The sequence below is a fragment of the Hyla sarda genome, chromosome 3, assembly GCF_029499605.1.
Source record: "Hyla sarda isolate aHylSar1 chromosome 3, aHylSar1.hap1, whole genome shotgun sequence".
Classification (NCBI taxonomy): Eukaryota; Metazoa; Chordata; class Amphibia; order Anura; family Hylidae; genus Hyla; species Hyla sarda.
This window is the reverse complement of record NC_079191.1, coordinates 5,233,833-5,250,829: the sequence shown is the minus strand read 5'-3', so window position 1 is coordinate 5,250,829 and position 16,997 is coordinate 5,233,833. Positions and strand designations below refer to the sequence as shown.

The following is a 16,997-nucleotide window of genomic DNA, read 5'->3' as shown; positions in this document are numbered from 1 at the left end:
TCCTTTTGGCGGAGTACCCCTTTAAACCAGGCGAGTGTGACAGATGATAGTGATGGTCAATATCTATTGACAAGTTGGCTACTGATCTGGTCATGGCAAAGATCGATCAGTGATTGGTGGCTTGCATGACAAAATGAGTGAGATCTTCATGGAGAACGAGTTTTAGTTAAAGAAGAACTCCAGTCAAAATTAACTTATCCTGTGGATACTGGATAAGTAGCTGATCCGTTGGGACCCCCCATGACCTCCGAAACGGGACCCAGTCTCTCTACAAATAGACGGCACGCGCTCCATTCATTTCTATGGGAGCGCCGATGATGCCAAGTGCTCCACTGGCACCTCTTCGGCACCGGGGGTCAAAGCAGTCAGACCCCCTGTGATCTGCTACTTTTCCTCTATCCTGGGGATAGGGAATAAGTTAATTTTGGCTGGACTTCTCCTTTAAATCTATAAGTAGAAGGTAAAGTTGAAAATTGGTCTAAATTTTGGTGAGCGCTACTCCTATGGAAATATTGGACAATCTGTTTTACTGGAAATTGTCTCATTAAATGATTATTTGGGATTACAGGACTATAAGGATACATTTCTGTAGGATCAGAGGAAATTAGGACACATATTTCGGGGCTGATAGGATGACATAGGATTGGTCTAGGATTACAGGAACATCTGAATGAAGGAGTTCGGTTAAATGACAAATACACATCCAGAATATATAATTCTAGATAATAGGAATGAAAGGAAAATTCGGATTAGAGGAATGAACTAAATAGAAGGACATTAGGTTTCCAATCATATAGAATTGGTCTGTATTTGTAGAAATCAGGAATTGGTGTTGTGGGTTTATAGGGGATGGTTAGAAGCCAACGTGGCTACCGAGCGATAGTCGCGTTGAGGCGATTTTATGTAAAATGACATCTGGTAACACGATAACCTTTCTGTGTTTAGAGCCCATCGAGTACATCCATCGGGAGGCGGCCATCAGCTTCTCCCCTCAGGGCCAGGATGCTGCAGAAGACTCCAGCAAAGACTCCTCCGAAGAACCGTCCATCCTCTCACCAGACAGACGGCCTCATCAGTTAGACATTATTGAAGAAAGAGAGACCGCGCCGGAGTCCGATCCCGAGCGGCACAACCACCAACACCAGTTCTCTGCTATAAGCAGCACCCTGCACAACCTGACGTCCCACCAGCGGGAGTCCAACCTTCTCATGCAGGAGCAGAATACCATCTTGTCTCAGATCGCGTACTCTCTTAACCTGCTTCAGATCCAGCAGACAGACGGACTGGCCGCCCTGGGCAGCATCATACAGAAGGGCATTGAGGTCATACGTCCTCCCTCGTGTATGTCACCCAACGATCGGACCACAGAGCACCCAAATATCCACGCAGGACTGCGGCGACAGGTGAAGAACATTAACAACACTGATCAGCCCGTCCCTCCGAAAAGAAAAATAACTTAGTGTCACCACCCCCCCCCCCCCCCCAAACCCCCATATACTTCTGTGTCACTTTTAGTAGTTTTTAGGTCCTGGTTATTTTTTTTTTTAATTGTCTCTTAATATAAAATATTTGATTATTATTGTTTTAAATAAAGAAAAAAAAATTCAAACAAATCCGAGAAGTCTTCTTTCCTGTTAGCAGCAAGTGATGGGGAGAAAATGATGTGTGAGCCGAGATGATGAGTCCCCCCCCCCCCCCCCAAAGTACAGACATCGCCAAGATTGTTGGTACATTGCGTTAAAGAAAGAAAAACACAAATTACCTGAAACTGATAAAAGTTAATGAAAAACTATTTACTGATTACTTCTGAACTGTGGTTCAGCAAAATCATTTTGGAAAAACAAAATAATGAACTCGTCCTAGACAAAAATGATGGTCCCCATAGAGACCTCACCATCCGTCACTGTTTGCGCCAAAGTGGACTTAAAGGGGTACTCCACTGGCCAGCGTTCGGCCACGCCCCCTTGTGATGCCACACCCCGCCCCCTCAATGCAAGTTTATGGGAGGGGGCGTTCATTGAGATTTGCATTGAGGGGCGTGGTTTGATGTCATGAGGAGGCGTGGCCAACCCCCGCAGCACAAACAAAGCGTTCAGAACCAAATGTTCCTAACCCTGGTCGTGGAGGCTCAGAGATGTTTTGGGGAGGTCATGTGTCCTCCAATAGATAAATCACCCAAAACACAAAGCCAAAAGCAACCAAGAAGGGCTAAGAACAAAACACTAGACCAGGCATAGGAAACCTTCGGCACTGCAGATGTTTTGGACTACATCTCCCATGATGCTTTTGCAGCATTTTGGCTGTAAGAGCATCATGGGAGATGAAGTCCAAAACATCTGTAGTGCCGAAGGTTGCCTATGACTGCACTAGACGATTGCAAAGTGGATTCTATGATCCTGATCGGAATCCTATAGAACATCTGTGGAAGAAGCGGAATCCTGCAATCTGGAAAGACACCTAAGACAGCTGGAGCAGGATCTTATGAGGAGGAGCCAAGATACCTGCAGTCTGGAGAAGACACCATCACCCCGAAGACAGCTGGAGCAGGATCTTATGAGGAGGAGCCAAGATACCTGCAGTCTGGAGAAGACACCATCACCCCGAAGACAGCTGGAGCAGGATGTTATGAGGAGGAGCCAAGATACCTGCAGTCTGGAGAAGACACCATCACCCCGAAGACAGCTGGAGCAGGATCCTATGAGGAAGAGCCAAGATACCTGCAGCCTGGAGAAGACACCTTCACCCCTGAGACATCTGGAGCAGATCTTATGAGGAGGAGCCAAGATACCTGCAGTCTGGAGAAGACACCTTCACCCCTGAGATATCTGGAGCAGGATCTTATGAGGAGGAGCCAAGATACCTGCAGCCTGGAGAAGACACCTTCACCCCTGAGACATCTGGAGCAGGATCTTATGAGGAGGAGCCAAGATACCTGCAGTCTGGAGAAGACACCATCACCCCGAAGACAGCTGGAGCAGGATCTTATGAGGAGGAGCCAAGATACCTGCAGTCTGGAGAAGACACCATCACCCCGAAGACAGCTGGAGCAGGATCTTATGAGGAGGAGCCAAGATACCTGCAGTCTGGAGAAGACACCATCACCCCGAAGACAGCTGGAGCAGGATGTTATGAGGAGGAGCCAAGATACCTGCAGTCTGGAGAAGACACCATCACCCCGAAGACAGCTGGAGCAGGATCCTATGAGGAAGAGCCAAGATACCTGCAGCCTGGAGAAGACACCTTCACCCCTGAGACATCTGGAGCAGATCTTATGAGGAGGAGCCAAGATACCTGCAGTCTGGAGAAGACACCTTCACCCCTGAGATATCTGGAGCAGGATCTTATGAGGAGGAGCCAAGATACCTGCAGCCTGGAGAAGACACCTTCACCCCTGAGACATCTGGAGCAGGATCTTATGAGGAGGAGCCAAGATACCTGCAGTCTGGAGAAGACACCATCACCCCGAAGACAGCTGGAGCAGGATCTTATGAGGAGGAGCCAAGATACCTGCAGTCTGGAGAAGACACCATCACCCCGAAGACAGCTGGAGCAGGATCTTATGAGGAGGAGCCAAGATACCTGCAGTCTGGAGAAGACACCATCACCCCGAAGACAGCTGGAGCAGGATGTTATGAGGAGGAGCCAAGATACCTGCAGTCTGGAGAAGACACCATCACCCCGAAGACAGCTGGAGCAGGATCCTATGAGGAAGAGCCAAGATACCTGCAGCCTGGAGAAGACACCTTCACCCCTGAGACATCTGGAGCAGATCTTATGAGGAGGAGCCAAGATACCTGCAGTCTGGAGAAGACACCTTCACCCCTGAGATATCTGGAGCAGGATCTTATGAGGAGGAGCCAAGATACCTGCAGCCTGGAGAAGACACCTTCACCCCGGAGACAGCTGGAGCAGGATCTTATGAGGAGGAGCCAAGATACCTGCAGTCTGGAGAAGACCCCATCACCCCTGAGACAGCTGGAGCAGGATCTTATGAGGAGGAGCCAAGATACCTGCAGCCTGGAGAAGACACCTTCACCCCGGAGACAGCTGGAGCAGGATCTTATGAGGAGGAGCCAAGATACCTGCAGTCTGGAGAAGACCCCATCACCCCTGAGACAGCTGGAGCAGGATCTTATGAGGAGGAGCCAAGATACCTGCAGCCTGGAGAAGACACCTTCACCCCTGAGACATCTGGAGCAGATCTTATGAGGGGGAGCCAAGATACCTGCAGTCTGGAGAAGACACCTTCACCCCTGAGATATCTGGAGCAGGATCTTATGAGGAGCAGCCAAGATACCTGCAGTCTGGAGAAGACACCTTCACCCCTGAGACATCTGGAGCAGGATCTTATGAGGAATGGGCCAAGATACCTGCAGTCTGGAGAAGACTCCATCACCCTGGAGACAGCTGGAGCAGGATCTTATGAGGAGGAGCCAAGATACCTGCAGTCTGGAGAAGACACCTTCACCCCTGAGATATCTGGAGCAGGATCTTATAAGGAGGAGCCAAGATACCTGCAGTCTGGAGAAGACATCTTTACCCTTGAGACATCTGGAGCAGGATCTTATGAGGAGGAGCCAAGACACCTGCAGCCTGGAGAAGACACCTTCAACCCTGAGACATCTGGAGCAGGATCTTATGAGGAGCAGCCAAGATACCTGCAGTCTGGAGAAGAAACCTTCACCCCTGAGATATCTGGAGCAGGATCTTATGAGGAGGAGCCAAGATACCTGAAGTCTGGAGAAGACACCTTCACCCCTGAGACATCTGGAGGAGGATCTTATGAGGAATGGGCCAAGATACCTGCAGTCTGGAGAAGACATCTTCACCGCTGAGACATCTGGAGCAGGATCTTATGAGGAGGAGCCAAGATACCTGCAGTCTGGAGAAGACATCTTCACCCCTGAGACATCTGGAGCAGGATCTTATGAGGCCAAGATACCTGCAGTCTGGAGAAGACATCTTCACTCCTGAGACATCTGGAGCAGGATCTTATGGGGAGTACAAGATACCTGCAGTCTGGAGAAGACATCTTCACCCCTGAGACATCTGGAGCAGGATCTTATGAGGAGGAGCCAAGATACCTGCAGTCTGGAGAAGACACCTTCACCCCTGAGATATCTGGAGCAGGATCTTATAAGGAGGAGCCAAGATACCTGCAGTCTGGAGAAGACATCTTTACCCTTGAGACATCTGGAGCAGGATCTTATGAGGAGGAGCCAAGATACCTGCAGTCTGGAGAAGACACCTTCACCCCTGAGATATCTGGAGAAGGATCTTATGAGGAGGAGCCAAGATACCTGAAGTCTGGAGAAGACACCTTCACCCCTGAGACATCTGGAGGAGGATCTTATGAGGAATGGGCCAAGATACCTGCAGTCTGGAGAAGACATCTTCACCCCTGAGACATCTGGAGCAGGATCTTATGAGGCCATGATACCTGCAGTCTGGAGAAGACATCTTCACTCCTGAGACATCTGGAGCAGGATCTTATGGGGAGTACAAGATACCTGCAGTCTGGAGAAGACATCTTCACCCCTGAGACATCTGGAGCAGGATCTTATGAGGAGGAGCCAAGATACCTGCAGTCTGGAGAAGACACCTTCACCCCTGAGATATCTGGAGCAGGATCTTATGAGGAGTGGGCCAAGATACCTGCAGTCTGGAGAAGACATCTTCACCCCTGAGACATCTGGAGCAGGATCTTATGAGTGGACCAAGATACCTGCAGTCTGGAGAAGACACCTTCACCCCTGAGACATCTGGAGCAGATCTTATGGGGAGTGAGCCAAGATACCTGCAGTCTGGAGAAGACACCTTCACCCCTGAGATATCTGGAGCAGGATCTTATGAGGAGGAGCCAAGATACTTTCAGTCTGGAGAAGACACCTTCACCCCTGAGATATCTGGAGCAGGATCTTATGAGGAGGAGCCAAGATACCTGCAGTCTGGAGAAGACACCTTCACCCCTGAGATATCTGGAGCAGGATCTTATTAGGAGCCAAGATACCTGCAGTCTGGAGAAGACACCTTCACCCCTGAGACATCTGGAGCAGATCTTATGAGGAGGAGCCAAGATACCTGAAGTTTGGAGAAGACATCTTCACCCCTGAGATATCTGGAGCAGGATCTTATGAGGAGCCAAGATACCTGAAGTCTGGAGAAGACATCTTCACCCTTGAGACATCTGGAGCAAGATCTTATGAGGAGCCAAGATACCTGCAGTCTGGAGAAGACACCTTCACCCCTGAGACATCTGGAACAGGATCTTATGAGGAGGAGCCAAGATACCTGCAGTCTGGAGAAGACACCTTCACCCCTGAGATATCTGGAGCAGGATCTTATGAGGAGGAGCCAAGATACCTGCAGTCTGGAGAAGACACCTTCACCCCTGAGATATCTGGAGCAGGATCTTATGAGGAGGAGCCAAGATACCTGCAGTCTGGAGAAGACATCTTCACCCCTGAGATATCTGGAGCAGGATCTTATTAGGAGCCAAGATACCTGCAGTCTGGAGAAGACACCTTCACCCCTGAGACATCTGGAGCAGATCTTATGAGGAGGAGCCAAGATACCTGCAGTCTGGAGAAGACATCTTCACCCCTGAGACATCTGGAGCAGATCTTATGAGGAGGAGCCAAGATACCTGAAGTCTGGAGAAGACATCTTCACCCCTGAGATATCTGGAGCAGGATCTTATGAGGAGGAGCCAAGATACCTGCAGTCTGGAGAAGACACCTTCACCCCTGAGACATCTGGAGCAGGATCTTATGAGGAGTACAAGATACCTGCAGTCTGGAGAAGACACCTTCACCCCTGAGACATCTGGAGCAGGATCTTATGGGGAGTACAAGATACCTGCAGTCTGGAGAAGACATCTTCACCCCTGAGACATCTGGAGCAGGATCTTATGAGGAGGAGCCAAGATACCTGCAGTCTGGAGAAGACACCTTCACCCCTGAGACATCTGGAGCAGGATCTTATGAGGAGGAGCCAAGATACCTGCAGTCTGGAGAAGACATCTTCACCCCTGAGACATCTGGAGCAGGATCTTATTAGGAGCCAAGATACCTTGAGACAAGTGCAGACATCTCATTGAGAGATACAGAAATCACTGGATTGCAATGACGGCCTCAAAAGGTTGGCAACAAAATGTTAGGTTCAGGGACCATCATTTTTTTCCAGGACAGGTTCATTATTTTGTTTTATACAATGATTCTGTTGAACCACAATTCACAAGTTAATGTCTGATTTCAAGTGGTAATGATAATAATAATAAGTTTCAGTAAATGGTGGGATTTTCTTTCTTTAATGGAAGGGCACTAGTAAATGTGTCCACGTCTGTATGATGATCGCTTCCTGCTCCGCTCTGTATGGTGGATGTGATCTATGATGGTGAGAACATGTCCGTTACTATACTGTGTACGGTGGATGTGATCTATGATGGTGAGAACATGTCCTTTATTATACTGTGTACAGTGGATGTGATCTATGATGGTGGGAACATGTCCTTTATTATACTGTGTATGGTGGATGTGATCTATGATGGTGAGAACATGTCCGTTATTATACTGTGTATGGTGGATGTGATCTATGATGGTGAGAACATGTCCTTTATTATACTGTGTACGGTGGATGTGATCTATGATGGTGAGAACATGTCCTTTATTATACTGTGTATGGTGGATGTGATCTATGATGGTGAGAACATGTCCTTTATTATACTGTGTACGGTGGATGTGATCTATGATGGTGAGAACATGTCCTTTATTATACTGTGTATGGTGGATGTGATCTATGATGGTGAGAACATGTCCTTTATTATACTGTGTACGGTGGATGTGATCTATGATGGTGAGAACATGTCCTTTATTATACTGTGTACGGTGGATGTGATCTATGATGGTGAGAACATGTCCTTTATTATACTGTGTACGGTGGATGTGATCTATGATGGTGAGAACATGTCCTTTATTATACTGTGTATGGTGGATGTGATCTATGATGGTGAGAACATTTCCCTTATTATACTGTGTATGGTGGATGTGATCTATGATGGTGAGAACATGTCCTTTATTATACTGTGTATGGTGGATGTGATCTATGATGGTGAGAACATGTCCTTTATTATACTGTGTACAGTGGATGTGATCTATGATGGTGAGAACATGTCCGTTATTATACTGTGTATGGTGGATGTGATCTATGATGGTGAGAACATGTCCTTTATTATACTGTGTACAGTGGATGTGATCTATGATGGTGAGAACATGTCCTTTATTATACTGTGTACGGTGGATGTGATCTATGATGGTGAGAACATGTCCTTTATTATACTGTGTACGGTGGATGTGATCTATGATGGTGAGAACATGTCCTTTATTATACTGTGTACGGTGGATGTGATCTATGATGGTGAGAACATGTCCTTTATTATACTGTGTACGGTGGATGTGATCTATGATGGTGAGAACATGTCCTTTATTATACTGTGTACGGTGGATGTGATCTATGATGGTGAGAACATGTCCCTTATTATACTGTGTATGGTGGATGTGATCTATGATGGTGAGAACATGTCCTTTATTATACTGTGTATGGTGGATGTGATCTATGATGGTGAGAACATGTCCTTTATTATACTGTGTACGGTGGATGTGATCTATGATGGTGAGAACATGTCCTTTATTATACTGTGTATGGTGGATGTGATCTATGATGGTGAGAACATGTCCTTTATTATACTGTACGGTGGATGTGATCTATGATGGTGAGAACATGTCCTTTATTATACTGTGTATGGTGGATGTGATCTATGATGGTGAGAACATGTCCTTTATTATACTGTGTACGGTAGATGTGATCTATGATGGTGAGAACATGTCCTTTATTATACTGTGTATGGTGGATGTGATCTATGATGGTGAGAACATGTCCTTTATTATACTGTGTACGGTGGATGTGATCTATGATGGTGGGAACATGTCCTTTATTATACTGTGTACAGTGGATGTGATCTATGATGGTGAGAACATGTCCCTTATTATACTGTGTATGGTGGATGTGATCTATGATGGTGAGAACATGTCCTTTATTATACTGTGTACAGTGGATGTGATCTATGATGGTGAGAACATGTCCTTTATTATACTGTGTATGGTGGATGTGATCTATGATGGTGAGAACATGTCCTTTATTATACTGTGTATGGTGGATGTGATCTATGATGGTGGGAACATGTCCTTTATTATACTGTGTACGGTGGATGTGATCTATGATGGTGAGAACATGTCCTTTATTATACTGTGTACGGTGGATGTGATCTATGATGGTGAGAACATGTCCTTTATTATACTGTGTACGGTGGATGTGATCTATGATGGTGAGAACATGTCCCTTATTATACTGTGTATGGTGGATGTGATCTATGATGGTGAGAACATGTCCTTTATTATACTGTGTATGGTGGATGTGATCTATGATGGTGAGAACATGTCCTTTATTATACTGTGTATGGTGGATGTGATCTATGATGGTGAGAACATGTCCTTTATTATACTGTGTACGGTGGATGTGATCTATGATGGTGAGAACATGTCCCTTATTATACTGTGTATGGTGGATGTGATCTATGATGGTGAGAACATGTCCTTTATTATACTGTGTACGGTGGATGTGATCTATGATGGTGAGAACATGTCCTTTATTATACTGTGTACAGTGGATGTGATCTATGATGGTGAGAACATGTCCTTTATTATACTGTGTATGGTGGATGTGATCTATGATGGTGAGAACATGTCCTTTATTATACTGTGTATGGTGGATGTGATCTATGATGGTGAGAACATGTCCTTTATTATACTGTGTACGGTGGATGTGATCTATGATGGTGAGAACATGTCCTTTATTATACTGTGTACGGTGGATGTGATCTATGATGGTGAGAACATGTCCTTTATTATACTGTGTACGGTGGATGTGATCTATAATGGTGAGAACATGTCCTTTATTATACTGTGTATGGTGGATGTGATCTATGATGGTGAGAACATGTCCGTTATTATACTGTGTATGGTGGATGTGATCTATGATGGTGAGAACATGTCCCTTATTATACTGTGTATGGTGGATGTGATCTATGATGGTGAGAACATGTCCGTTATTATACTGTGTATGGTGGATGTGATCTATGATGGTGAGAACATGTCCTTTATTATACTGTGTACGGTGGATGTGATCTATGATGGTGAGAACATGTCCTTTATTATACTGTGTATGGTGGATGTGATCTATGATGGTGAGAACATGTCCTTTATTATACTGTGTACGGTGGATGTGATCTATGATGGTGAGAACATGTCCTTTATTATACTGTGTATGGTGGATGTGATCTATGATGGTGAGAACATGTCCTTTATTATACTGTGTACGGTGGATGTGATCTATGATGGTGAGAACATGTCCTTTATTATACTGTGTATGGTGGATGTGATCTATGATGGTGAGAACATGTCCTTTATTATACTGTGTACGGTGGATGTGATCTATGATGGTGAGAACATGTCCTTTATTATACTGTGTACGGTGGATGTGATCTATGATGGTGAGAACATGTCCTTTATTATACTGTGTACGGTGGATGTGATCTATGATGGTGAGAACATGTCCTTTATTATACTGTGTATGGTGGATGTGATCTATGATGGTGAGAACATGTCCTTTATTATACTGTGTACGGTGGATGTGATCTATGATGGTGAGAACATGTCCTTTATTATACTGTGTACGGTGGATGTGATCTATGATGGTGAGAACATGTCCTTTATTATACTGTGTACGGTGGATGTGATCTATGATGGTGAGAACATGTCCTTTATTATACTGTGTATGGTGGATGTGATCTATGATGGTGAGAACATGTCCTTTATTATACTGTGTATGGTGGATGTGATCTATGATGGTGAGAACATGTCCTTTATTATACTGTGTATGGTGGATGTGATCTATGATGGTGAGAACATGTCCTTTATTATACTGTGTACGGTGGATGTGATCTATGATGGTGAGAACATGTCCTTTATTATACTGTGTACGGTGGATGTGATCTATGATGGTGAGAACATGTCCTTTATTATACTGTGTATGGTGGATGTGATCTATGATGGTGAGAACATGTCCTTTATTATACTGTGTACGGTGGATGTGATCTATGATGGTGAGAACATGTCCTTTATTATACTGTGTATGGTGGATGTGATCTATGATGGTGAGAACATGTCCTTTATTATACTGTGTATGGTGGATGTGATCTATGATGGTGAGAACATGTCCTTTATTATACTGTGTATGGTGGATGTGATCTATGATGGTGAGAACATGTCCTTTATTATACTGTGTATGGTGGATGTGATCTATGATGGTGAGAACATGTCCTTTATTATACTGTGTACGGTGGATGTGATCTATGATGGTGAGAACATGTCCTTTATTATACTGTGTATGGTGGATGTGATCTATGATGGTGAGAACATGTCCTTTATTATACTGTGTATGGTGGATGTGATCTATGATGGTGAGAACATGTCCTTTATTATACTGTGTACGGTGGATGTGATCTATGATGGTGAGAACATGTCCCTTTATTATACTGTGTATGGTGGATGTGATCTATGATGGTGAGAACATGTCCTTTATTATACTGTGTATGGTGGATGTGATCTATGATGGTGAGAACATGTCCCTTATTATACTGTGTACGGTGGATGTGATCTATGATGGTGAGAACATGTCCTTTATTATACTGTGTATGGTGGATGTGATCTATGATGGTGAGAACATGTCCTTTATTATACTGTGTACGGTGGATGTGATCTATGATGGTGAGAACATGTCCTTTATTATACTGTGTACGGTGGATGTGATCTATGATGGTGAGAACATGTCCTTTATTATACTGTGTACGGTGGATGTGATCTATGATGGTGAGAACATGTCCTTTATTATACTGTGTACGGTGGATGTGATCTATGATGGTGAGAACATGTCCGTTATTATACTGTGTACGGTGGATGTGATCTATGATGGTGAGAACATGTCCTTTATTATACTGTGTACGGTGGATGTGATCTATGATGGTGAGAACATGTCCTTTATTATACTGTGTATGGTGGATGTGATCTATGATGGTGAGAACATGTCCTTTATTATACTGTGTATGGTGGATGTGATCTATGATGTGAGAACATGTCCTTTATTATACTGTGTACGATGGATGTGATCTATGATGGTGAGAACATGTCCTTTATTATACTGTGTACGGTGGATGTGATCTATGATGGTGAGAACATGTCCTTTATTATACTGTGTACGGTGGATGTGATCTATGATGGTGAGAACATGTCCTTTATTATACTGTGTATGGTGGATGTGATCTATGATGGTGAGAACATGTCCCTTATTATACTGTGTACGGTGGATGTGATCTATGATGGTGAGAACATGTCCTTTATTATACTGTGTACGGTGGATGTGATCTATGATGGTGAGAACATGTCCTTTATTATACTGTGTATGGTGGATGTGATCTATGATGGTGAGAACATGTCCTTTATTATACTGTGTACGGTGGATGTGATCTATGATGGTGAGAACATGTCCTTTATTATACTGTGTATGGTGGATGTGATCTATGATGGTGAGAACATGTCCTTTATTATACTGTGTACGGTGGATGTGATCTATGATGGTGAGAACATGTCCTTTATTATACTGTGTACGGTGGATGTGATCTATGATGGTGAGAACATGTCCTTTATTATACTGTGTACGGTGGATGTGATCTATGATGGTGAGAACATGTCCTTTATTATACTGTGTACGGTGGATGTGATCTATGATGGTGAGAACATGTCCTTTATTATACTGTGTACGGTGGATGTGATCTATGATGGTGAGAACATGTCCTTTATTATACTGTGTACGGTGGATGTGATCTATGATGGTGAGAACATGTCCTTTATTATACTGTGTACAGGTGGATGTGATCTATGATGGTGAGAACATGTCCTTTATTATACTGTGTACGGTGGATGTGATCTATGATGGTGAGAACATGTCCTTTATTATACTGTGTACAGTGGATGTGATCTATGATGGTGAGAACATGTCCTTTATTATACTGTGTACGGTGGATGTGATCTATGATGGTGAGAACATGTCCTTTATTATACTGTGTACGGTGGATGTGATCTATGATGGTGAGAACATGTCCTTTATTATACTGTGTACGGTGGATGTGATCTATGATGGTGAGAACATGTCCTTTATTATACTGTGTATGGTGGATGTGATCTATGATGGTGAGAACATGTCCTTTATTATACTGTGTATGGTGGATGTGATCTATGATGGTGAGAACATGTCCTTTATTATACTGTGTACGGTGGATGTGATCTATGATGGTGAGAACATGTCCTTTATTATACTGTGTACAGTGGATGTGATCTATGATGGTGAGAACATGTCCTTTATTATACTGTGTACGGTGGATGTGATCTATGATGGTGAGAACATGTCCTTTATTATACTGTGTATGGTGGATGTGATCTATGATGGTGAGAACATGTCCTTTATTATACTGTGTACGGTGGATGTGATCTATGATGGTGAGAACATGTCCTTTATTATACTGTGTATGGTGGATGTGATCTATGATGGTGAGAACATGTCCTTTATTATACTGTGTACAATGGATGTGATCTATGATGGTGAGAACATGTCCTTTATTATACTGTGTACGGTGGATGTGATCTATGATGGTGAGAACATGTCCTTTATTATACTGTGTACGGTGGATGTGATCTATGATGGTGAGAACATGTCCTTTATTATACTGTGTACGGTGGATGTGATCTATGATGGTGAGAACATGTCCTTTATTATACTGTGTATGGTGGATGTGATCTATGATGGTGAGAACATGTCCTTTATTATACTGTGTACGGTGGATGTGATCTATGATGGTGAGAACATGTCCTTATTATACTGTGTACGGTGGATGTGATCTATGATGGTGAGAACATGTCCTTTATTATACTGTGTATGGTGGATGTGATCTATGATGGTGAGAACATGTCCTTTATTATACTGTGTACGGTGGATGTGATCTATGATGGTGAGAACATGTCCTTTATTATACTGTGTATGGTGGATGTGATCTATGATGGTGAGAACATGTCCTTTATTATACTGTGTACGGTGGATGTGATCTATGATGGTGAGAACATGTCCTTTATTATACTGTGTATGGTGGATGTGATCTATGATGGTGAGAACATGTCCTTTATTATACTGTGTATGGTGGATGTGATCTATGATGGTGAGAACATGTCCTTTATTATACTGTGTACGGTGGATGTGATCTATGATGGTGAGAACATGTCCTTTATTATACTGTGTACGGTGGATGTGATCTATGATGGTGAGAACATGTCCTTTATTATACTGTGTAAGGTGGATGTGATCTATGATGGTGAGAACATGTCCTTTATTATACTGTGTACGGTGGATGTGATCTATGATGGTGAGAACATGTCCTTTATTATACTGTGTATGGTGGATGTGATCTATGATGGTGAGAACATGTCCTTTATTATACTGTGTATGGTGGATGTGATCTATGATGGTGAGAACATGTCCTTTATTATACTGTGTATGATGGATGTGATCTATGATGGTGAGAACATGTCCTTTATTATACTGTGTACGGTGGATGTGATCTATGATGGTGAGAACATGTCCTTTATTATACTGTGTACGGTGGATGTGATCTATGATGGTGAGAACATGTCCTTTATTATACTGTGTATGGTGGATGTGATCTATGATGGTGAGAACATGTCCTTTATTATACTGTGTATGGTGGATGTGATCTATGATGGTGAGAACATGTCCTTTATTATACTGTGTATGGTGGATGTGATCTATGATGGTGAGAACATGTCCTTTATTATACTGTGTACAGTGGATGTGATCTATGATGGTGAGAACATGTCCTTTATTATACTGTGTACGGTGGATGTGATCTATGATGGTGAGAACATGTCCTTTATTATACTGTGTACGGTGGATGTGATCTATGATGGTGAGAACATGTCCTTTATTATACTGTGTACGGTGGATGTGATCTATGATGGTGAGAACATGTCCTTTATTATACTGTGTATGGTGGATGTGATCTATGATGGTGAGAACATGTCCTTTATTATACTGTGTACGGTGGATGTGATCTATGATGGTGAGAACATGTCCTTTATTATACTGTGTACGGTGGATGTGATCTATGATGGTGAGAACATGTCCTTTATTATACTGTGTACGGTGGATGTGATCTATGATGGTGAGAACATGTCCTTTATTATACTGTGTACGGTGGATGTGATCTATGATGGTGAGAACATGTCCTTTATTATACTGTGTACGGTGGATGTGATCTATGATGGTGAGAACATGTCCTTTATTATACTGTGTACGGTGGATGTGATCTATGATGGTGAGAACATGTCCTTTATTATACTGTGTACGGTGGATGTGATCTATGATGGTGAGAACATGTCCTTTATTATACTGTGTACGGTGGATGTGATCTATGATGGTGAGAACATGTCCTTTATTATACTGTGTACGGTGGATGTGATCTATGATGGTGAGAACATGTCCTTTATTATACTGTGTACGGTGGATGTGATCTATGATGGTGAGAACATGTCCTTTATTATACTGTGTACGGTGGATGTGATCTATGATGGTGAGAACATGTCCTTTATTATACTGTGTACGGTGGATGTGATCTATGATGGTGAGAACATGTCCTTTATTATACTGTGTACGGTGGATGTGATCTATGATGGTGAGAACATGTCCTTTATTATACTGTGTATGGTGGATGTGATCTATGATGGTGAGAACATGTCCTTTATTATACTGTGTACGGTGGATGTGATCTATGATGGTGAGAACATGTCCTTTATTATACTGTGTACTGGTGGATGTGATCTATGATGGTGAGAACATGTCCTTTATTATACTGTGTACGGTGGATGTGATCTATGATGGTGAGAACATGTCCTTTATTATACTGTGTAAGGTGGATGTGATCTATGATGGTGAGAACATGTCCTTTATTATACTGTGTACGGTGGATGTGATCTATGATGGTGAGAACATGTCCTTTATTATACTGTGTACGGTGGATGTGATCTATGATGGTGAGAACATGTCCTTTATTATACTGTGTACGGTGGATGTGATCTATGATGGTGAGAACATGTCCTTTATTATACTGTGTATGGTGGATGTGATCTATGATGGTGAGAACATGTCCTTTATTATACTGTGTACGGTGGATGTGATCTATGATGGTGAGAACATGTCCTTTATTATACTGTGTACGGTGGATGTGATCTATGATGGTGAGAACATGTCCTTTATTATACTGTGTACGGTGGATGTGATCTATGATGGTGAGAACATGTCCTTTATTATACTGTGTATGGTGGATGTGATCTATGATGGTGAGAACATGTCCTTTATTATACTGTGTACGGTGGATGTGATCTATGATGGTGAGAACATGTCCTTTATTATACTGTGTAAGGTGGATGTGATCTATGATGGTGAGAACATGTCCTTTATTATACTGTGTACGGTGGATGTGATCTATGATGGTGAGAACATGTCCTTTATTTATACTGTGTACGGTGGATGTGATCTATGATGATGAGAACATGTCCTTATTATACTGTGTACGGTGGATGTGATCTATGATGGTGAGAACATGTCCTTTATTATACTGTGTACGGTGGATGTGATCTATGATGGTGAGAACATGTCCTTTATTATACTGTGTACGTGGATGTGATCTATGATGGTGAGAACCATGTCCTTTATTATACTGTGTACAGTGGATGTGATCTATGATGGTGAGAACATGTCCA

General features: G+C 43.1%; 1 protein-coding gene across 6 annotated transcripts in view; it reads left to right on the top strand.

Moving 5' to 3' along the window:
• The window catches only part of LOC130361122 (zinc finger protein 235-like), a 145,038-nt gene that overhangs the window by 112,628 nt on the left and 15,413 nt on the right, over nt 1–16,997 (top strand). For 2 of the 6 annotated variants that reach the window (XM_056563703.1, XM_056563704.1), the window contains exon 12: nt 946–1,597. The exons of 2 other annotated variants lie outside the window; for them this stretch is intronic. In XM_056563703.1, the coding sequence (XP_056419678.1) occupies nt 946–1,460 (515 nt within the window). In that variant the 3' untranslated portion in view covers nt 1,461–1,597. Of the gene's footprint in view, nt 1–945; nt 1,598–16,997 lie in introns of those variants that run through there. 2 more of the 6 variants (XM_056563702.1, XM_056563707.1) reach the window with 2 other exon arrangements.